Source organism: Macaca fascicularis, chromosome 7, assembly GCF_037993035.2.
Source record: "Macaca fascicularis isolate 582-1 chromosome 7, T2T-MFA8v1.1".
In the NCBI taxonomy this organism is placed as follows: Eukaryota; Metazoa; Chordata; class Mammalia; order Primates; family Cercopithecidae; genus Macaca; species Macaca fascicularis.
In genome coordinates, this window is record NC_088381.1 from 137,339,080 (window position 1) to 137,362,699 (window position 23,620).

The 23,620-nt window shown below is 40.3% G+C and overlaps 1 protein-coding gene across 13 annotated transcripts in view; it reads left to right on the forward strand.

Annotated features, from left to right (window-relative positions):
• SLC39A9 (solute carrier family 39 member 9) overlaps positions 1 to 23,620 on the forward strand; it is a 64,251-nt gene that overhangs the window by 23,614 nt on the left and 17,017 nt on the right. For 4 of the 13 annotated variants that reach the window (XR_006699597.2, XR_012415894.1, XM_005561607.4 and 1 more), the window contains exons 2-3: positions 3,383 to 3,491; positions 19,143 to 19,340. Coding sequence is in view for 9 of the 13 variants with exons in the window: in XM_005561602.4 (XP_005561659.1) it covers positions 3,383 to 3,491; positions 19,143 to 19,340 (307 nt within the window). In the remaining 4 variants the exon portion in view is untranslated. Of the gene's footprint in view, positions 1 to 3,382; positions 3,492 to 4,104; positions 4,197 to 18,905; positions 19,047 to 19,142; positions 19,341 to 23,620 lie in introns of all 13 variants that reach the window. The other 9 variants (XR_012415895.1, XM_065548957.2, XM_073997622.1 and 6 more) reach the window with 4 other exon arrangements.

Genomic DNA, 23,620 nt, shown 5'->3' on the forward strand with positions numbered 1-23,620 from the left:
CACTGATACGCTTTCTTCCACTGATCAAATCAGCTACTGAAGCTTGTGCATGTGTCGTATAGTTCTCGTGCCATGGTTTTCAGCTCCATCAGGTCATTTAAGGTCTTCTCTATGTTGTTTATTCTCATTAGCCATTCGTCTAATCTTTTTTCAAGGTTTTTAGCTTCCTTGCGACGGGTTCGAACATCCTCCTTTGGCTCGGAGAAGTTTGTTATTACCGGCCTTCTGAAGCCTACTTCTGTCAACTCGTCAAAGTCATTCTCCATCTAGCTTTATTCCATTGCTGGCAAGGAGCTGCAATCCTTTGGAGGAGAAGGGGCGCTCTGGTTTTTAGAATTTTCAGCTTTTCTGCTCTGGTTTCTCCCCATCTTTGTGGTTTTTATCTACCTGTGGTCTTTGATGACGGTCACCTACAGATGGGGTTTTGGTGTGGATGTCCTTTTTGTTGATGTTGATGCAATTCCTTTCTGTTTGTTAACAGTTTTCCTTCTAACAGTCAGGTCCCTCAGCTGCAGGTTTGCTGGAGTTTGCTGGAGATCCACTCCAGACCCTGTTTGCCTGGGTATCACCAGCAGAGGCTGCAGAACAGCAAATATTGCAGAACAGCAAATATTGCAGAAAAGCAAATATTGCTGCCTGATCCTTCCTTTGGAAGCTTCATCTCAGAGGAGCACCTGGCTGTATGAGATGTCAGTTGGCCCCTACTGGGAGGTATCTCCCAGTTAGGCTACACGGGGGTCAGGGAACCACTTGTGGAGGGAGTCTGAGGAGGCGGTCTGTCCGTTCTCAGAGCTCAAATACCATGCTGGGAGAACCACTGCTCTCTTCAGAGCTGTCAGACAGGAACACTTAAGTCTGCCAAAGTTTCTGCTGCCTTTTGTTCAGCTCTGCCCTGCCCCCAGAGGTGGAGTCTACAGAAGCAGGTAGGCCTCGCTGAGCTGTGGTGGGCTCCACCCAGTTCGAACTTCCTGGCCTCTTTGTTTACCTACTCCAGCCTCAGCAATGGCAGACACCCCTCCCCCAGCCAGGTTGCCTCCTCAAAGTTCGATCTTGGGCTGCTGTGCTAGCAGTGAACAAGGCTCCATGGGCATGAGACTCACTAAGCCAGGAGCGGGATATAATCTCCTGGTGTGCTGTTTGTTAAGACCGTTGGAAAAGCACAGTATTTGGGTGGCAGTCTCCTGATTTTCCAGGTACAGTCTGTCATGGCTTCCCTTGGCTAGGAAAGGGAAATCTCCTGACCCCTTGTGCTTCCCAGGTGAGGTGATGCCCCACCCTGCTTCAGCTCACCCTCCATGGGCTGCACCCACTGTCCAGCCAGTCCCAATAAGGTGAACCTGGTATCTCAGTTGGAAGTGCAGAAATCTCCTGTCTTCTGTGTCGATTATGCTGCAAGCTGCAGACCAGAGCTGTTCCTATTTGGCCATCTTGGAACAGACCACTTGCTTGCTAACTAAGCTCTTAAACAAATAGATAAAGTACATGATGTACCATTAAATTATTGAAACTTTTTCATAAGCAACATATATAATTATTCCCTTGTGGTTTTGTTTTGAAAAATGGAGTCTCTTTATGTTGTCCAGGCTTGAGTATAATTCAGCAAGATCATAGCTCACTACAGCCTCAGCCTCCCCATATCTGGGACAACAAGTGTGTACTACTATGTCTGGCTTCTTGTAGTTTTTTATTATTTTTTATTTTTTTAAAGACAGCGCTTATTATGTTGCCCAGCCTGGAGTGCAGTGATTGTAGCAGATGTGGTTATAGCACACTATAGCCTTGAACTCCTGGGTTTAAATGATCCTCTGCTTCCACCACCCGAGCAGCTGAGACTACAGGTGCACACCACCGTGCCTGGCTCTCTTCTCAGGTGTTTTTGTTTTGTTTTGTTTTGTTTTGAGATGGAGTCTTGCTCTGTCACCCAAGCTGGAGTGCAGTGGCACAATCTCTGCTTACTGCGACCTTCACCTTCTGGGTTCAAGTGATTCTCCGGTCTCAGACTCCCAAGTAGCTGGGATTACAGGCACACACCACCATGCCTGGCTAATTTTTGTATTTTTGTAGAGACGGGGTTTCACCATGTTGGCCAGGCTGGTCTTGAACTCCTGACCTCAGGTGATCCACCCACCTAGTTGTAGTTTTTAAGATCATTTTTCATACTTCTAAGATCCCAGGAAGTCATATTAGGGTATACTGCTGCTTCAAGAAACTTTGAAACCTAATCTTTTTGTATGACAAGACGGAGTCTCTCAAACTTGGGTAAAAAGACAACAATTGGGATTAAGTTGGATTAAAACCACAGAAGAATTTTAGCATTGATATCTAAATACATTTTTTTCATTGTATGAGTAATACATGTTTATTGTAGATAAATTATGTTTTATAAGTTATGTATTTATATATTGCAAATTATAAATTTTAAGTAAAAAATTGTTAATGTTTAATGTAATTTGTTCTACTTACGTATATATTTTTTATAAATATGAGATTATCAATACATACTGATTGCCATCAGCCTTTTCCTCATAGCAGCATATCATGACTTCCTATATCTATTAACATATTTATTTCTTAATTTTTAATGGCTGAGTGGTGTGGTACTCTTGATGAAATTTATAGTTTATTTAGCCAGTCTCCTTTATTGGACATTTATTTTCAGATTTGCATTAGTAATAAGCACAGTGGTCATCTTTACACGATTCTTTCTTAGGGTGAATTTCTAGAAGTAAAATTTCTGGATCAAAGAGTTCACATTTTTGAGGCTTTAAATCTAAATGCCAAATTTTGGTCTCCAAAAGTTGTAGCAATTCACATTCCTTCCAGTATTAAAGTGTATTCATTCTCCCTATCATGGATAGTAGACATTTTCCCAAATCATTGTTAACCTGGTCATTTAAAAAATTTCATCTCAGTCGGGCATAATGGCTCACGCTTGTAATCCCAGCACTCTGGGAGACCAAAGCAGGCGGATCACCTGAGGTCAGGAGTTGGAGACCAGCCTGGCCAACATGGTGAAACCCCGTCTCTACTGAAAATACAAAAATTAGCTGGATGTAGTGGTGCACGCCTGTAATCCCAGCTGCTCGGGAGGCTGAGGCAGGATAATTGCTGGAACCTGGGAGACAAAGGCTGCAGTGAGCTGAGACCACGCCACTGTGCTCAAGCCTGGGCAACAGAGCAAAACTCTGTCTCAAAAAAAAAAAAAAAAATTCATCTCTTTGTTTTCATTGGCATTACTCATGAAATTGATCATTTTTTAGCCTCACCGTCTATTGTAGATGTTGGTCTCACAAATGAGCAGCTCACAGTCTTGATTACAGATACTTCAGAAACTTTTCCCCATTCATTAATCAAAGTTCGCAATGATTTGTTTTCTCCCCAGGAACGACTGAAGCTGGTGACTGTTCTGGGTGCTGGCCTTCTCTGTGGAACTGCTCTGGCGGTCATTGTGCCTGAAGGAGTACATGCCCTTTATGAAGATATTCTTGAGGGTGAGAAAGAGAAGAACCTTATTTGAGATATGTTATTGACTTGGAGGATTAGCAGGATGAAGCTTAGTTTTCTGAGCACAGTTCATGTTTACCATAGAGTTCTACCTTGAGAAGAATTGTTGAGAGATATCTTGATATCTTTGATATTGAACACATCCTTAGCAGTTTGTGAACTGAATGCCCCAAATCATGAATACCACTTAATGTTTATTTGCCATAGTGCATGAATATGAGTCATTTTAAGTTATGACAGTTCTTTTTTAATGCTTACTCAAACACTTCCCAAATCCCACATGATAGTGGCTGCATTTTTGCTAATTTAAAAATATATAGATATAAATATTTAAATTTAAGGACCCTTTACAGTAAACTTTATAGATAATTGGTGAGGACCCATGCAGTAACGGATAACTGAAAAATTAAAGAGGCCTTTCCTGACCTTAATAGCAACAAGCAGAGGGAACGGTAGAGCTGTGTGAGAGTAAATGCTTGGTGGTCAGCTTGGTTCACTCACCAGCAAAGTAATTTGGTCCTTCACACAGCTGAAAAGCATACTTGATTCACATTTGTGACTTAGCAAAATCTGATTACTACATGTCATGAAACTTCACAGTTTCCTGTGAAGGATTGACACCACAGCTGTTAAATCCGTGAACTGAATCCTCAAGCACCAAGTCTACCGGATGTTAAGAATAGTATAAAGAGGTAGGCACTTCCAAATTTCTTACTAGATACAATATAATAAATACTTTTTCACATCTTGGTAGAGGAAGAGAACTGTGTCCTTCATCCAGAATGATGATGCTTTTAGGCCGGGGTTTGATAGACAAAGAGTTTTGGCAGATATAAATGAGGATTGCAGAAGTGTTGCAAGATAGGACGGGGCTGAGGAGTGGTCAGCTGTATTGGGTAACAATAATAAATCAGTGGTCTCTACCTTACAGCAGTGGTCTCTGCTTTTTTATGGTCACACATCCTACAGGGGGAGTGGGGAATGATTTACATGCACTGTTGCACTGATTTAATGTGTACATTATAAAATACACTCCTAAAATAGGAACGTTTTTGAGGCCTGAGATTTAAAGTAAATATACATAGAAGAACAATATTTTCTTTCATATTCTAGTGGGTCATCTTGAATTTTTCTGGGATATGATTCCACTATAGAAATCACTATCCTAGTATTTGTCCTTTTATGAATGGAACTTTGTTTTCTAAAGTTGTCTGATAATGAAAATTCCTTGAGGAAGAGGTACATTTTAAAAGTATAATTTCCTGACTTCCAGCCTAGGTTCCTTAATCTCCTGGAAGGATCCTGGGAATATCTTTTTTTTTTTTTTTTTTTTTTTTTTTGAGACGGAGTCTCGCTCTGTCAACCAGGCTGGAGTGCAGTGGTGCAATCTCGGCTCACTGCAAGCTCCGCCTCCCGGGTTCACACCATTCTCCTGCCTCAGCCTCCTGAGTAGCTGGGACTACAGGCGTCCGCCCCCACACCCAGCTAATTATTTGGAATTTTTAGTAGAGACAGGATTTCACCATGTTGGCCAGGATGGTCTCAATCTCCTGACCTGGTGATCTGCCCTCCTTGGCCTCACAAAGGTAATATCTATTTTTAACAAGTTGTCTGCAATTCTTATGAAACAAGTTTTAGAAACACTGGAGTAGAGGAAAGAAGTGCTTCAAGTATAGTTTCTTTGTGTTATTTTTAATATCAATTTGAGATATAATTTACAAACTATGTTTCAGATATAGTTGGGGGTTTTTTGGGTTTTTTTTATTTGTTTGTTTTGAGACAGGGTCTCACTTTGTCGCCGAGGCTATAGTCCAGTTTTGCGATCACAGCTCAAATCTCTTGGGTTTAAGCTATCCTCCTGCCTCTGTAGCTGGGTCTATAGACAGACACTGCTATGCCCGGCTAATGTTTAATTTTTTTTGGAGCAATAGAGTCTCCCTTTGTTGCCTAGGCTGGCCACCAATTCCAGGACTCAAGCGGTCCTCCCACATTGGTCTCCCAAAGTGCTGGGATTACAGGTGTGAGCCACCACACCCACCCCAGGTGTAGTTTAAGACTAAAATTATCTACCATGTGTTAGGTTGTATGTAAAGAAAAACTCTCTCTAACCATATTTTCCCTCTGCTCTCACATGACAACAATCATAAACACAGAAGAAGATATCTGTGACCAGATGCGTGAGATATCTCCCCACTACCAGGCAGTGGACACCAGCCAGGTGTCCTCCAATTTAATGTAATTCTGATGCTGTCTACCTGGAGGCAGTGTCAGATCCCACAGATAGAGGACTCAGTCCCCAAGACCGCTCCCTTCTTCACCCATCAATTGCAAGCCTGGGCCTCTGGAACTGACCAACTGGCTTAAAGTTAGGGTTCCCACAACCCCGTCTTTGGGTTAATTTGTGAGAGTGGGTCACAGAACTCAGAGAAACACTTACGTTTACCAGTTTACTAAGAATGATATTTTAAAGGATACAGATAAACAGCCAAACAGCCAGATGAAGAAATACAAAGACTAAGGTATGGAAGGGTCCTGGGTGCTAGAGCTTCTGACCCTGTGGAGTTGGGGTGCACCACCCTCCTGGCACATGGATGAGTTCTTCACCTTTCTGTTAGCCCTGATATGTGTTCAGCTAGCCAGAAGTTCCCTAAACCCTGTCCTCTTGGGTTTTTATGGAAACTTCAAGATGTTAGCATTCCTCCCGTCAGGGTTTAGGATCGTACCCTCTCATGGGAGCTTAAGACCCCAAGTCCTGCCTTGGGGCAGGTGAAAAGAGGGCAGGAGAAGGTCGGAAGCCTGGTCTTGAGGCCTAACACACCCAACAGTATAACAAAAGACTGCAACAAGGGCTATGTAAGTTATGAACCAGGAACTGTGGACAAAAACCAATATATAACATACATTTGTGTGTGTGTATGTATATGTATATGTGTGTGTAGTGTATATACTTATATATACTTGTATACATGTGTTTACATATATACACATAAGTACACACACACATAAAATAACACCATAGGTTGCATTCCCTTATTTTCAGTTTTCCTGATTTTTGACCCAAAATAATTTTTTTTTTTTCCAGACAGGGGCTCACTCTGTCTTCCACGCTGGAGTGCAGTGGTGTGATCACTGCAGCCCTGACTTCCCCAGACTCAGGTGACCCTCCTACCTCAGCCTCCCAAGTAGCTGGGACTGCAGGCGCATGACACCACACCCAGGTAGTTTTCAGATTTTTTAATAGAGACAGGATTTCACTATATTGCCCAGGCTGGTCTCGAACCCCTGGGCTTGAGTGATCCGCCCACCTCAGCCTTCCAAAGTGCTGGGATTACAGGTGTGAGCCACTGTACCCAGCCAGAATAATTTTATGGTGTCATTTGAAAACAGATTACAAAGTGCTTTGTAGGTCTTTTCTGAAAATAAACATTCTCTTTAACCTTTCATCATAGATTAATTTCTAGCCCTAAGTCATTTAAATTTTTTAAAAAATATTTTCATTTATATATTTTATATTCACTCTTTTGGTGTACACATCTACAAGTTTTGACAGATGCATAGAGAGTGATGTTATCACCACTGCAATCAAGATACAGAATAGTTTTGTCACCCCAAAAAATATGCTTGTGCTGTCCATTTGTAATAAAATCTTTTCTCCACTCCCAACTCCTGGCAACCACTGATCTCTGTCTATATAGTTTTGCCTTTTCAGAATGTCATAAATGGAATCATGTAACCTTTGGGTCTGGCTTCTTAGCATAATGCATTTGAGGGTCAGTATATGAAGGGAAAATGTGTATTATGGAAAAACTATGCATGGATTTCAAAAAACTTTTTTGCACTAAAATAAGCTTGCGCTAACTTTTTATAACATGTCTGAACAGGATCTACTTACACTAAGAAGGTTAAGGCAGCAGTTTGAAAAGAGCCCATATCAGAGCAACATGGATTCTGCTCAGATTGAAACAAGAACAAACATCAAATTTATGGGGAAGGTTGGGTGTAAGAATGGTAAAATCACTGATGGTTTACAAAAAGTTTATGGGGACCGAGTGCGGTGGCTCACGCCCATAATCCCAGCACTTTGGGTGTCAAGGCGGGTGGATCACGAGGTCAAGAGATCGAGACCATCCTGGCCAATGTGGTGAAACCCCATCTCTACTAAAAAGATAAAAATTAGCTGGGTGTGCTGGCGCATGTCTGTAATCCCAGCTACTTGGGAGGCTGAGGCAGGAGAATCGCTTGAACCCGCGAAGCGGAGGTTGCAGTGAGCCGAGATCACGTCACTGCACTCCATCCTGGCGACAGAGCAAGATTCTGTCTCAAAAAAAAAAAGGTTTATGGGGACAGTGCCCCAAAGAATTCAGCAGTTTACAAATGGCTAACTTGTTTTAAGAAGGGACAAGATGATGTTGAAGATGAAGCCTGCAGCAGCAGACCATCCACACCTATTTTCTTTTTTTTTTTGAGACGGAGTCTTGCTCTATCGCCCAGGCTAGAGTGCAGTGGCCGGATCTCGGCTCACTGCAAGCTCCGCCTCCTGGGTTTACACCATTCTTCTGCCTCAGCCTCCCAAGTAGCTGGGACTACAGGCGCCCACCACCTCGCCTGGCTAGTTTTTTGTATTTTTTAGTAGAGACGGGGTTTCACTGTGTTAGCTAGGATGGTCTCGAGCTCCTGACCTCGTGATCCGCCCACCTCAGCCTCCCAAAGTGCTGGGATTACAGGCTTGAGCCACCACGCCCGGCCTACACCTATTTTCAAAGAAAAAATTAATTTTGTTCATGCCTTAACTAAAGAAGACCAACAATTAACAGCACAAAAATTAGCCAGCCCCATAGCCCTGTAAATTGGTTCAGCTTACACAATTCTGCCTGAAAATTTTACATTGAACAAACTTATCACTCAGTAGATGCCAAAACGGTTGTGGCCAGATCAGCTGTAGACAAGAGCAGAGCTTTGAATGGAAATGGGACCCAAGTGGGATCAAGATCCTGGAGCATTTTTTTCGAAGAATTGTAGCAGAAGATGAAACATGGCTTTACCAGTACGATCCTGAAGGCAAACCACATTCAAAGCAATGGCCACTGAGAAGTGGAAGTGGTCAGTGAAAGCAAAAGTGGATCGGTTAAGAGCAAAGGTCACTGGCAACAGTATTTGGGGACGTGCAAGGCATTTTACTTGTTGATTTTCTAGAGTGCCAATGAACCATGACATCTGCGTATTATAAGAGTGTTTTTAAAAAGTTAGCCAAAGCGTTAGCAGAAGAATGCCCAGGAATGCTTGATCAGAGAGTCCTTCACTACGACAATGTTCCTGCTCATTGCTCTCATCAGACAAGGGCAATTTTGTGAGATTTTCAACAGGAAACTTTTGGGCACCCTCTTTATAGTCCTAAGTTGGCTCCTTCCGACTTCTTTTTGTTTCCTAATCTTAAAATCTATAAAGGGTACCCATTTTTCTTCAGTTAATAATGTAAAAAAGATTACATTGACATGGTTAAATTTCCAGGACCCTCAGTTATTTAGCGGTGAACTAAATAGCTGGTATCATCATCACTTACAAAAGTGTCTCACACTTGATAGAGCTTATGTTCAGTAATAAAGTTTGTAGTTTTAAATTTTTTAATCTTTTAATTCCATTTTTCCACAAGCTTTTTGAAGTCCCCGTATCTTGTTCTGTGTATCAATAGTTTGTACCTTTTTTTTCTGAGTAATATTTCGTTGTTTGCATGAACCATATTTGTCTATTCTTTCACCAGTTGGAAGACATATATATGGGTGGTTCCTGGTTTGGGTGACTATGAATAAAGTAACTATTAATGTACAGGTTTTTGTATGAACATGAGTTTTTATTCTTCTTGCATACTTACAAACATCAGCCTGGGCAATATAGTGAAACCCTGTCCTTACAAAAAATTAGACATGCATGGTGCTGCACACCTGTAGTCCCAGCTACTTGGGAGACTGAGGTGGGAGGATTGCATGAGGCTGGGAGGTAGAGGTTGCAGTGAGCTGAGATTGTGCCACTGCACTCCAGCCTTGGCAACAGAGCAAGACGAAAGAATACTTACAAGTAGGATTGCTGGGTCACATGACAAATATGTGTTTAATTTCATAAAGAAACTGACAAACTCTTTCTTAAATGACTGAAATATTTTGCATTCTCATCAATAATAGGTGAGAGTTCTAGTTCTCCCCTTCCTTGTCAACACTTAGTGTTGTCTGTTTTGTTTTAGTTTTTTATTTTAGCCATTCTAATAGCAGCGTAGTGATATCTCAGTGTGGTTTTAATTTGCATTTGCCTGTGATGATGCTGAACATCTTTTCATATGCTTAATTGCCATTGTTACAGCTTCTGTGGTGATATCAAACATTTTGTTCATTTTAAAAATTGAGTTTTCTTATTATTGAGTTTTGAGAATCCTTTATATATTCTAGATACAAGTCCTTTATCAGATATGTGTTCTACAAATATTTTCTCCTAGTTCGTGGCTTATCTTTTCATTCTCTTAACAGTAACTTTTAGCAGTTTTTAATTCTGATGAAGTTCAGTTTATCAGTTACTTCTTTTGAGATTTTGCTTTTGGTGTCATATCTAAAACTCTTTGCTGAGCCCAAATTCACAAAGATACTATCTCTTTTGTTTTCTTCTAAAACTTTTATGATTTTCAGTTTTACATTTAATTCTATGATTTATTTTGATATAATTTTGAATGCAGGTGAAAGTTCATTTTTTGGCATATGGGTGGATGTTCAGTAGTTCAACACCATTTATTGAAAAAAACATCCCTTCTCTATTGAATTGTCTTTGCACTTTTGTCAAAAATCAATTAACTGTATTCATGTTGGTCTATTTCTGGATTCTCTATTCTGTTTTATTGGTCTGTATGTTTAGCTTTTACCGGCACTACGTTGTCTTGATGTAGCTTTATAGTGAATCTTGAAATCAAGTAGTGGAGTCCTTCTTTGTTCTTAGTTTTCTCTTTTTTTTTTTTTTTTTTTTTTTGAGACAGGGTCTCACTCTGTCACCCAGGCTGGAGTGTGCAGTGGCATGATCATAGCTCACTGTAACCTTGAACTCCTGTGCTCAAACAATCCTCCCACTTCAGCCTCTCCAGCAGCTAGGACTACGGGTGCATGCACCATGTCTGGCTAATTATTTAAACTTTTCATAGAGACAGCCTCACTCTGTTGCCCAGGCTGGTCTTGAACTCCTGGCCTCAAGCGACCCTCCTACCTTGGCTGGGGTTATAGGCATGAGCCACCCCACCCAGCCCACTTTGTTCTTATTTTTCAAGATTGTTTTGGCTTTCCATAAACTTCTTTGCCTTTCGATAAACATTTTAAAATCAGCTTGTCAAATATCTATAGAATAAATCATGCTGGGATTCCAACTGAAATTGAGTTGAATCTATAAATTTGGGGGAGAATAGACATCTTAAGAATATTGTATTTTCCAGTCCATGAGCCCTGTATATCTCTCCGTTTATTTAGATCTTCTTTGATTTATTTCATCAGTGTTGTAATTTTAGCATACAGATTGGCAGATCGTTTATTGATTTATGCCTAAATATTTCAGGTTTTTAGTAATTGTAAATATTACTTTTATAATGTTTTCAATGTTTAGTATTCTAGTATATAGGAAGTTCTAGTATAAGAAATTTCATTTCGTATAGGCGCTTTTTTGTAGATTCCTTGGGATTTGCTACATAAATAATCATGTCATCTGTGAATAGGGACAGCTTAACCTTTTCCTTTCCTAGCTGCCTTTTTGTTTGTTTGTTTGTTTGTAACCTTCCTTATTGCATTGACTAGACTATCCATTATGAGATTGATTAGGAATGAAAATGAGCATTCTTGCCTTACTTTCATTCAGTCTTTCACCATTAAATATGAGGTTAGATATAGGTTTTTTATGGATTCCCTTTTTCTCTCATGTTGGCCAGGCTGGTCTCAAGCTCCTGACCTCAAGTAATCCTCCCACCTCGGCCTCCCAAAGTGCTGAGATTACAGGCATGTAATTCTTTTCTTTTTTTCTTTTTTTTTGGGGGGGAACAGAGTCTCGCTCTGTTGTCTAGACTGGAGTGCAGTGGTATGATCTTGGCTCACTGCAACCTCCATCTTCCGGGTTCAAGCAATTCTCCTGTCTCAGCCTTGCAAGTAGCTGGGATTACAGGCGCCCACCACCGCGTCTGGCTAATTTTTGTATTTTTAGTGGAGACAGGGTTTCACCATATTGGTCAGGTTGGTCTTGAACTTCTGAACTCAGGTGATCCACCTGCCTCGGCCTCCCAGAGTACTGGGATTACAGGTGTGAGCCACCGCACCTGGCCTGTTCTTTTCTAAGAATTTAGGCTAGGCATCGTGGCTCACACCTGTAATCCCAGTAATTTGGGAAGCTAAGGCAGGAGGATAACTTCAGACCAGGAGTTTGAGATTAACCTGAGCTACATATCAAGACCCTCTATTTACAAAAAAAATTTAAAAATGAGGTGAGCGCAATGACTACAAAAAAATTAGGTGGCCGCAGTGACACACATAGCAGGAGGTTGAGGCTGCAGTGAGCCATGATTATGCCACTGCACTCTAGGCTGGGTGAAAGAACAAGATCCTCTCTGAAAAAAGAATTTAATGCTATAAATTTCTTTCTAAGCACTGCTTTATTTGCATCTCAAAATTTTAGTGTGCTATATTTTTATCTTTATTTAGTTTGAAATATTTTCTAATTTCTCATGCAACTTCCTCTTTTACCCATGTGTTACTTAGAATTGTGTGATTTAATTTCCAAATTTTTGAGTGGTGTTTTTTTAAAATTTGGTTGGTTGCTTTGTTTTGCCCCTGATTCTGTTACTGATTTCGAGTTTAACTTTATTATGGTAAGAGAATATACTTAGTATGATTTGAAAACTTACAAATTTGTAAATGCTTTTTTAATGGTCCAGAATATGGTTTATCTTGTGGAATGTTCCATGTACACTTGAAAAGAATGTACATTCTCTTGTTCTGTAAATTTCAGGTCAAGTTGTTTGATAATATTAGTCTTCTATATCTTTACTGATTTTTTGCTTCTATCTGTTACTAAGACAGGAGTATTGAAGTCTTCAAATATGATCGTGGATTTTTCTGTTTCTCTTCATTTCTATTAGCTTTTGCTTTATGTATGTTGAAGCTCTTTGGTTAGGTACCTACATGTTTAGGAGTGCTATGCCATGGTGAATTGGCCTTTTTAATCATTGTGTAATATCCCTCTTTATTCCTGATAATATTTCTTGTTCTCAAGTCTACTTCATCTAATTTTAATATAACCATTCAGTTTTCTCTTGATCAGTGTTTCCATGGTTGTATCTTTCCGCTCTATCCTTTTAGTTTTAGCCTGTGTCATTCATTTAAAGTGGACTTCTTACAGATGGCATATAGTTGTATCTTTTTTAAAAACTCTAGTTTGACAACCTCTGTCTTCTAATTGGTGTGTTTAGACCAGGGATTAGCAAACTTTTTCTGTAAAGCATCGAGTAGTACATATTTTAGGCTTTGTGAGCCATGTGATCTTCATTTGTACTTCTTACCTCTGCCATTGTAGCCAGATTCTCTGATCCATTCCTCTGTCCTTTGCAGTCTACTATTTTCTTTCTTTTATTTTATTTATTTATTTATTTTTTGAGACAAGGTCTTGCTCTTTTGCCCAGTCTGGAATGCAGTGGCGTGATCTGGGTTTGCTGCAACCTCTGCCTCCCCAGTTCAAGCAATGCTCCTGCCTCAGCCTCCCAAGTGGCTGAGATTACAGGGGTGTGCCACCACGCCTGGCTAATTTTTGCATTTTCAGTAGAGACGGGATTTCACCATGTTGTCCAAGCTGGTCTGGTACTTCAGGTGATCCACGTGCCTTGGCCTCTGAAAATTCTGGGATTATAGGCGTGAGCCACTGTGTCTGGCCATTTCCAATCTATTGTTGATCCCATCCAGTGAATTTACTACTTTAGATATTATATTTTTCAGTTCTAAAATTTCCAGTTGGTTTCTTTTTACAGTTTCTGTTTCTCTGCTGAGGACATTCATTTATTTGAGGATTTTTTACCTTTAGGCCAGGCACAGCGGGTCATGCCTATAATCCCAGCACTTTGGGAAGCCCAGGTGGGAGGATCACTTGAGCCTAGGATTTCCAGACCAGCCTGGGCAACATAGCAAGACCCTATCTCTATTTTTTAAAAATTATTTTTCAAAAAGTATGTTATCTTTAGCTTAGAGAACATAGTTAGAGTAGCTGCCTTAAATAAGTCTTTGAATGTTCCAGTATCTGAGTGATCTGTGGGTTGGGTTGATTGTCTTTTCCCTTGGTAATTGGTCAGAACTTTCTGTTTCTTTGTATGTCATAAAATTTGGTTGTATGCTGGACATTTTGAATATTATAACTTGAGAATCTGAGTCCTGTCAAAATTTCTGAAGAATGTTTGTTTCTTTTGTTTTAGCAGAAGGTTAACCTATTTAGATTCAGTCTGAAAGTTCTGTTTTTTGTTGTTGTTTTGTTTTTTGCTGATGGTTCTCATTTTAGCTGAGTTTTCAAAGCCTTTACAATGCTGCTTTGGCTATATCCTGTGTATACTGAGTTCAGGGGTGAGCCTGGGACTTGTGCCATTTATACATAGGATTAACACCTCCCTCAGCTCTTTCCTCTCCAGTGTTCCTTTCACATTCTCTTGCAAACAGACCCCCTTTTCCTGGTCCTTTGTCAAGAAAGACAAGGTTTCTCTAGAGTTTTGGCTGCATGTGTTGCATATGTGGCTGCCTGCAACACTGCATGTGTTGCCACCACATAGTTCTGTGTAACTTGGGCTTCTGTCAAAGGAAAGTAAGAGCAGAAAAGGCAGAACAGCATAACCAGGTTTCCCCCTATACACTTCAGACCACTGGAGTCCCTTTTTCTATTTGCTCTGGCTGGAAAGATAGGGTTTTAACTGCCTTTGTTGCTACCATGCAGTTCTGCAACTGGGTTTGCTGCAACCTCTGCCTCCCAGAAAAAGAGGAGGTAAAGAAAAAAAGGGGAGACTTTCCTGTACTTCACTACATCTTAGCAGCCTCTTTTCCTGGTCCTCTGGCCAGAAGGACAGGATCTCTCTAGAAGTTTTTGCTGCTTTCCGTTCACTTGCTGTTGTTTACGTTTTGTAGTCCTGAAGTAGCTGTTTTTTGGTGTGTTTTGTTCAGTTTTTGTTGTAATCAGTGGGTGATCGACGTCAAAATGCACTTACTCTAACATGGCCAGCATCAGATGTCTCCAACATTCCTTTTAAAATTTAAAATGTTAATACCCCTGTTAAAGAAATTTTTTGTTGTTTTTTTGAGACAGAGGCTCACTCTGTCACCCAGGCTGGAGTGCAGTGGCATGATCTCAGCTCACTGCACCCTCCACCTCCCAGGTTCAAGCAATTCTCTGCCTCAGCCTCCTGAATAGCTGGGATTATAGGCACCTGCCACCATGCCCAGCTAATTTTTGTATTTTTAGTAGAGATGGGGTTTCACCATCTTGGCCAGGCTGGTCTTGAACTCCTCATGTCGTGATCCACCCACCTCAACCTCCCAAAGTGCTGGGAAGAGTAACCCAAAACAAATATGTGAGGTAACCTACCTAACCATGATATTACCTTTCAGCTAAGCTGTCTCCAAATATTTTACATCTTCATACTGATGAGTTTAGACATATCATTGTAATTTTGTTTTTGCTGCTGTACTCTCTCTTTTCTTACCCTCTTCCCTTACTCCTTTTTTTTTTTTTTTTTTTTTTTAGACAGCGTTTTGCTCTTGTCACCCAAACTGGAGTGCAGTGACACCACCTTGGCTCACTGCAACCTCCACCTCCTGGGTTGAAGTGATTCTCCTGCCTCAACCTCCCTAGTAGCTGGGATTTCAGGCACCTGCCACCATGCATAACTAATTTTTGTATTTTTAGCAGAGACAGGGTTTTGCCATGTTGGCCAGGCTGGTCTTGAATGCCTGACCTTAGGTGATCTGCCTGCCTTGGCCGCCCAAAGTGCTGGGATTACAGGCATGAGCCACTGCGCCCAGCCGCCCTCTTTCTTTATTGTAGACCAAACCAACTTTTCTTCATACTTCAAGAAAGAAGTTTGTATACATGTTACTACAGCCTATGGTTTCATTCTTCTGTGGACCTTATAATTATGATAATATATTGTTTTCAGAACTCAGTATATCATGTTAACTAAGTGCTCTGATGCTTTAATAAGCATTATTAAATACTAATTAATGTAAAAAGGAACCTCTTACTCATATGTAATTATAGCTCTAAAATCACTGGAATTAGATGATTATCAGCTTTCATGTGAAAAAAAAACTATAGAAACAAGTTTTAAGAACTTCAAAGATTATTGGGTAATGCAGCAGTTTACTGTGGAGCCAAAATCTGAAAACATCTCAAAATTCTTTGGACTGTTAGAATTGGTGCTTTTAGGAAGGTAGACTATTGGGTCAAAGATGAAAATATAAATGTGATGTATTGTCAAAACTGCTATTGTCAGGCATGGCTCAATATAGATTATCTCACTCATTTTTATCTCTTCTGTAGGAATGCCATGTGTCAGATTCTTTATAGAGGTATGATTATCTGTGGCTTTGTCTATCACTTTACTCTACATTTAAATAAAATGTAGGGGGCCCTAGCCAGAACAATCAGGCAGACAAAGAAGATAGAAGGCGTTCAGATTGGAAAGGAAGAAGTAAAGTTGTCTCTGTTTTCAGATGAGATGATCTTATACATAGAAATACCTAAGGACTCCATCAAAAAATTATTAGAACTAATAAACAAATGCAGTGAAGTTGCAGGATACAAAATCAGCATATAAGTATCAGTTGCATTTTTATACACTAACAATGAACTATTTGAAAAAGGAACTATGAAAACAATGTCATTCAAAATAGCATCAGAAAATAAAATAAAATAAAATACTTGGGCATAAATTTAACCACGGAGGTAAAAGATCTATGTGCTGAAAACTATAAAACATTGATTAAAGAAATTGAAGAAGATATAAGTAAGGTATTCTGTGTTCATGAATTGAAAGAATTAACATTGTTAAAATATCCATGCTACCCAAAGTGATCTACAGATTTAATGCAATCCCTATCATAATTCCAGTGGCATTTGCTATGGTTTGGGCATTTGTCCCCTCCACATCTCGTGTTGAAACGTGATCCCAGTGTTGGAGGCGGGGCCTGGCGCGAGGTGTTTGGGTCAGGAGGGTGGATCCCTCATGCACATACTGGTGTGTCCCCTTGCTAATGAGTTCTCTCTCTATAATTCAACTGGAGAACTAGTTGTTTAAAAGAGCATGGCACCCCTCCCCTCTCTTGTCTTGTGACATGTGACTCCTCTTCCCCTTCTGCAGTGATTGGAAGCTTCCTGAGATCCTCAGATTCATGCTTCTTGGACAGCCTGCAGAACTGTAAGCCAAATAAACCTTAATAGAAAGAACGATCCTAAAAATTCATATGCAACCACAAAAGGCCCTGAAGTCTGGGTAATTTATAAAGGTCATTAAAGAGGTTTAATTGGCTCACAGTTCAGCATGGCTGGGGAGGCCTCAGGAAACTTAAAATCATGGCAGAAAGCCAAGGGAAAGCAAGGCACCTTCTTCACAAGGTGGTGGGAAGGAAAAGTGCTGAGTGAAGAGGGGAAGGGCCCCTTAAAAACCATCAGATCTCGCAAGAACTCACCATGTAGCACACCTGTAAACCCAGCTACTCGGGAGGCTGAAGCATGAGAACCACTTGAACCCTGGAGGCACAGGATTGCAGTGAGCTGAGATCATGCCATTGCACTCCGACCTGGGTATAGAGCGAGACTCTGTCTCAAAAAGAAAAGAATAGTGTCAGGCATGGTGGCTTAAGTCTGTAATCCCAGCGCTTTGGGAGGTCAAGGTGGGCGGATCACTCGAGCTCAGGAGTTTGAGACCAGCCTGGGCAACATGGCAAAACTCCATCTCCACAAAAACAATATAAAAATTAGCAGGATTTGGTAGCTCACATCTGTAGTCCAGCTTCTCAGGAGACCGAGGCAGGAGGATGACTTGAGTCCAGGGAATGGAGGTTACTGTGAGCTGAGATTGCACTACTGTAGTCTAGCCTGGGTGAAAGGGCCATACGCTGTCTCAAAAAGAGAGAGAGAGAGAGAAAGAAAGAAACAGGAGAGTGCGTTGTAACTGTTGTAAGGTTGGATATTATTTTGTGAAACTGTTTTGTTTTGTTTTGTTTGTTTTATTTTTTTGAGACAGAGTCTCGCTCTGTTGCCAGGCTGGAGGGCAGTGACGCGATCTCGGCTCACTGCAACCTCCGACTCCCTGGTTCAAGCAATTCTTTTGCCTCAGCCTCCTGAGTAGCTGGGATTATAGGCATGTGCCACCATGCCCAGCTAATTTTTGTATTTTTAGTAGAGATGGGGTTTCACCATGTTGGCATTGATCTCCTGACCTCGTGATCTGCCTGCCTTGGCCTCCCAAAGTGCTGCGATTACAGGCATGAGCCATTGCACCTGGCCTGTTTTGTTTTTAAGAGAGAGGGTCTCTAGGCTGGGCACAGTGGCTCATACTTGTAATCCCACCACTTTGGGAGGTCGAGGTGGGAGGATCATCTGAGCCCCAGATTTCAAGACCAGCCTAGGCAACATGGGGAGACCCCATTTCTACAAAAAATTTTTCAAATTAGCTGGTTATGGTGGTACTTGCCTGTGGTTTCCCAGTTACTTGGGAGGCTGAGGTAGGAGAATTGCTTGAGCCCGGGAGGTGGAGGGTACAGTGAGCTATAATTTGCACCACTGTTGCACTCCAGCCTGGGTGAAAGATAAGACCTTGTCTCAATTTTTTTAAAAAGGGTTAAACTGCTTAATCTGATTATAAATTATAAATATCTAGTATGTTATTCTCTATACATGAAATATAGCAAAGGTAAGCATTTTGGCCTTGAAGCATTATGTTTTAAGTGACAAATATGTTACTGTAAACTGGGATTATCAACTGGCCAAGTATCATTTGCTGCAATTCAGAGTCTCCCAGCCTCCATATTTCTAGAACTGAATTTAGACTGAAGGATGTGCCTCTTAAACTGCTCTGCCCTTTTGGTTTCTTGCTGGCAATTGTCTGCTGATATTTTATAAAGCTAAAAATTTTCTACTCAATTTGTTCCTTATTTGAAATTTTTATATCAACCTAGGTATAAACTAGATGAATTTGATTGCAATTATTTTCATTGTTACTGCTCTTCATTTGCCTATTTTCATCAGAATAAAACAGTGTATTTTCTGGTGAGATTGGCGTGAATTTCTCAGAGGAATATTTGGGGATGGTGTCCCTTTGGGAATATGATTGCTTTCTTGCATGGTGATTTGCTTCCACTTCCCAGGTTTTGAGAATAATAGGCAGTCAGAAGGTCTGCATGCCAAAGGCAGAAGACATTTGGGAATTTTTTCATCATGAACTTTAAGTTGAAGGAGTTAATGATTGGCTGGATTACAATATAGAAAGTGGATGTCTTTACAGTAAAGTAAGTAGAGCTTGAAATACAAAGAATAGAAACTCCTACATGAAAATGTTTTTAGGGGAAAAACATATTTGCTCTTTATGGTTTATTCTGCTCTAGGAAAACACCACCAAGCGAGTGAAACACATGATGTGATTGCATCAGACAAAGCAGCAGAAAAATCAGTTGTCCATGAACATGAGCACAGCCACGACCACACACAGCTGCATGCCTATATTGGTGTTTCCCTCGTACTGGGCTTCGTTTTCATGTTGCTGGTGGACCAGATTGGTAACTCCCATGTGCATCCTACTGACGGTGAGTGGCTCCAAGGCTTTCTGGGCAGTGCAATACATTTGCAGTTTAGAAAGTTAAAAATGATCAAATATTTTAGTCTGTATCAGTGGCCGTATTTAGTGCTAAAACTCTTGTCTTCCTTGGGTTCTAGTGAACATTTAACTAAGTGGGGAGAGCTAGTGAGTTGTGGCATGTGGCACAAATAAGTGTTTATTGGTTTATTACTTTGCTTGTCTTAAAGCTGCCACATTTGGTTGAGAGTCTAGGGCAGAAGTTCTTAACTTAGTTTTTTGCTATGGAGCCCTTAGGAAGTCTAAAGACTGTGGACCTTTTATTGGAATATTGTTTTTAAATGTGTAAAACATAGTACATAGGATCACAGAGAAAACCACCTATGTTGAAATACAGTTACTAAAACAACAGAACAAATTTGTGATATAGTAATGTATATCTTTATCAGTGCATTAAATAATGAGATAATACATTTAAATCCTAAACAAGTTAGAGTTGAATTTTATTTTCTAGGACATTAGTATGCTAGCTATTACATAATAATATGCTTGGCTTAAGAACATTAAATTATGAGGTAGTCTGTAACAAGGCAACATGTATGTCAAGTTAAACATCTAGTTGATTTTGAGTTTTTGTTTTGTTGGTTATTGGTGTAGAAAATCTTGGATTTACAAAGGTATTTTCTTACAAATGTACCTAAATGCATTTGTAGCTTGCTTTTTAAGGAATCATAAGCTTCTCTAAAGGACAGCTAGAATTCCCCAAGACTTTTCAAATTTAACTCCAGTCATAGTTACTATTTTGTTTTAAGATCAATGAATTCATCTTTGGCTAGGTCAACATTTTTTGTACAATTTATATTAATAAAGGATTCTGATACATGATACACATTGATCCCATGGTGATAGAAATAAATTTGAGAGTTATAAAACTTCTCCAAGGATTGATTTGTAGACATCTTTTTTCAGATATGTCAGCAGGGAATTTTGCAGGTAGGAAATATTGGAAAGCGACATAAATATCTTGGTCCCAGTGGGAGAGCCCTGTGACTGTCGCTGTTTGGTGGCTGAGTGGCTGTTAGATGCAGAGCTACTTGATCGTTGTCCAGCTCTGCCACATGAGCATCTGCAGACAGGAAAGCTGTAGTCATGCAGTGTGGCAGCAGTTCTCTAAGTCCTTAAAGTAGTGATGAGTGAAAACGATAATTTAAAGATAATCTACAACCGTAAAATAACCTGATTAGTCTGATTTCTACTGGGCAGTAAAGATAGTGCTGATACTGCTTATGGTTTATTGTCTACATTCATAACTAAAGGAAATGCAGGGCCAGTTGCAGTGACTCACCTGTAATCCTAGCACTTTGGGAGGCCAGGATGGGCAGATCCTTTTGAGTTCAGGAGTTTGAGACCAGCCTGGGCAACATGGCAAAACCCCATCTCTACAAAAAATACAAAAATTAGCTGAGCACAGTGGTGCGCACCTGTAGTCCCCACTACTAGGGGGACTGAGGCGGGAGGAATGCTTAAGCCCAGGAGGTTGAGGCTACAGTGAGCCGAGGTCACGCCACTGTACTCCAGCCTGGGTGACAAAGTGAGATCCTGTCTCAAAAATAATAATGATAATAAAAGTAAAGGAAATGTGGCCAGGCGTGATGGCTCATGCCTATAATCCCAGGACTTTGAGAGGCTGAGGGGGAAGGATCACTTGAGATCAGGAGTTCAAGACCAGCCTGGGAGACGTGGTGAGACCCCATCTCTACAAAAAAAAAAAATTACCCAGGCACGATGGGGCATGCCTGTAGTTGCAGCTACTCAGGAGGCTTAGGTGGTAAGATTACTTGAGCCCAGGAGGTTGAGGCTACATTGAGCCACGATCACACCAATGCATTCCAGTTCAGCCTGAGCAGGAGAACAAGATCCCATCTCAAAAAAAAAAAAAAAAAAAAAAGATAAAGGAAATGCTAAATTTCAGAGGTTAGTAAAAATAAAAACGCATTTTTTTCAAGTTAAAGTCACAGACATCCCCTGAATTCTACCTGTACTCACCTCTATAGACCCCAGGCTAAGAATCTTTGGTCGACAGAAAAATCTGCAGAAAAGCAGGCAAAAAACATGAACAGATGATCACAATAAGATATTAAAATGGCCCTTAAACGTATAAAAAAAATGTTCAGTTTCACTTGAATACAAATCAGAGCTATGCTGAGATACCATTTCTTACCTGTCAGGCAAAAGTTCAGAAGCTTAACAGTACACCTGACTGGCAAAGCTGTGATAGAATAGGCACTCATATATTGGGGTGCCAATGCAAAATGGTACAATACCCATGGAGAGGAATTTGGCAATATCTAACAAAACCACATATGTATTTACCCTTTGACCAAAAATCCCACTTCTAGGGATTTACTCAAATACAGCTCCAATATGAAAATACATATGCACAAGATTATTCAATGCAGCATTATTTATCATTGGAAAATACTTAAATGTTCGGTCATGGAGATTGGCTGAATGAACTATGGTATGTACCATAATGGAGTACCATGTAGCTGTAGAAAAGAATAAAGATTCAGGCGGAGCACAGAGGCTCACCCCTTTAATCCCAGCATTTTGAGAGGCTGAGGTAGGTTGATTACTTGAAACTGGAATTCAAGGCTGCAATGAGCTATGATCGCATAACTTCACTCCAGCCTGGGTGACAGTGTGAAACCCTGTCGCTCTAAAAAAAAATAATAAAAGAATAAAGATTCAGGTATCTGTGAACTGATAGGGAGAGATTCCCAGGAGGTATTGTTAAATGGAAAAAAAAAAGCAAAAAATGTAATGATCATCTAGCGTATATTATGTTTTGTGTAAGAAAGAAGGGGAAATAAGAAAAACATACAGTTGACCCTTGAACAATATGGGTTTGAACTGTGTGAGTCCATTTATACATGGATTTTCTTTCAATAAAAGTTACACCGAGTGTACCTGCCTCTCCTGCCTCCCCTTCCACCTCCTTCACCTCTTCTACCTCTGCCTCCCTTGAGACAGAAAGACCGACCCCTCCTCTTCCTCCTTGTCCTCCTCCTCAGCCTACTCAGTGTGAAGATGATGAGGATGAAAACCTTTATGATGATCCACTTCTACTTAATAGTAAATATATTTTCTCTTGCTTATGATTTTTAAATAACGTTTACCTAGCTTACTTTTTGGTAAAAATAGAGTATTAACACATATAACAAAATATATATTAATCGACTTTGTTATCATTAAGACTTCTGATCATCAGTAGGCTATTAGTAGTTAAGTTTTTGGGTAGTGAAAAGTTATATGTGGATTTTTGACTGTGTAGGGGTCAGCACTCCAGCCTCCACATTGTTCAGTGCAGTGGTCAACTGTATCTCCTTAGCTTTACAAAAAAGAGACAGAAGAACTGGCTAGCAAACAAAAGATACTTATTAACTGCATGGGGTAGGCTGGAGGGTATGAGAGGGCAGAAGGTTTAGGGAGCACATGATATTCCCCTGAGCATGCCTTTTTGGTATAGTTCTGACTTTTGGAAACATGTTAATATTCTACATATTCAAAAAATAGAATGAAACCAATACAGATGGGAGCACTAACTCCCATACAACAGATGAATTGTATTTCAAATGAATAATACAGTCACACTGAAGGGATTTTTAAAAAACTAATTCAAGTAAATTATGAGTGTAGTATTTGACTGTATATGTTTAGTCTTGGGTAGAGCTGGGAGAAAACTATAAACAAATACTGAACTCGTTGTTGTTGTTATTGTTGTTTTGTAATGGAATGGGCAAAACTGTTCTGAAGCTGCTTTAGATGTTTTATAGGATTGAGTAAATGGGTCGTGTTGATGTTGGTGGAGTCAGGGTTCTAAGTGTGGAAGAAGGAACACACAAGTATGGAGTGGAGCAAGGCAAGAAAGAACCCCTATAGGGATGGATTGGAATTGGAGGTATTGGACTCAGGATTTCTAAATGTATTTGTTTATGTATATATATTTGTATATACATATATGTACATATATATGTCCTAGCTGTGTCTGGAGATGGGGCCTAGAACTAAAGACATCCCACTATCATGAGCATGCCGGGGCTCTTCAGAGAAGAATCAGGACTGATTCTAGGACAGGGGCAGGGTAAGTACAAGTGAGCTTGGAACATCTAGTACTAAAAAAAACAGAAGGAAGGAAGAAGATGGGAGCATGTCATAGGATATAGGAACCCTCTTAAAAGAGTTCCCACTGGCCACATCTGGGATAAGTTGAGCACCAACATAATTAAG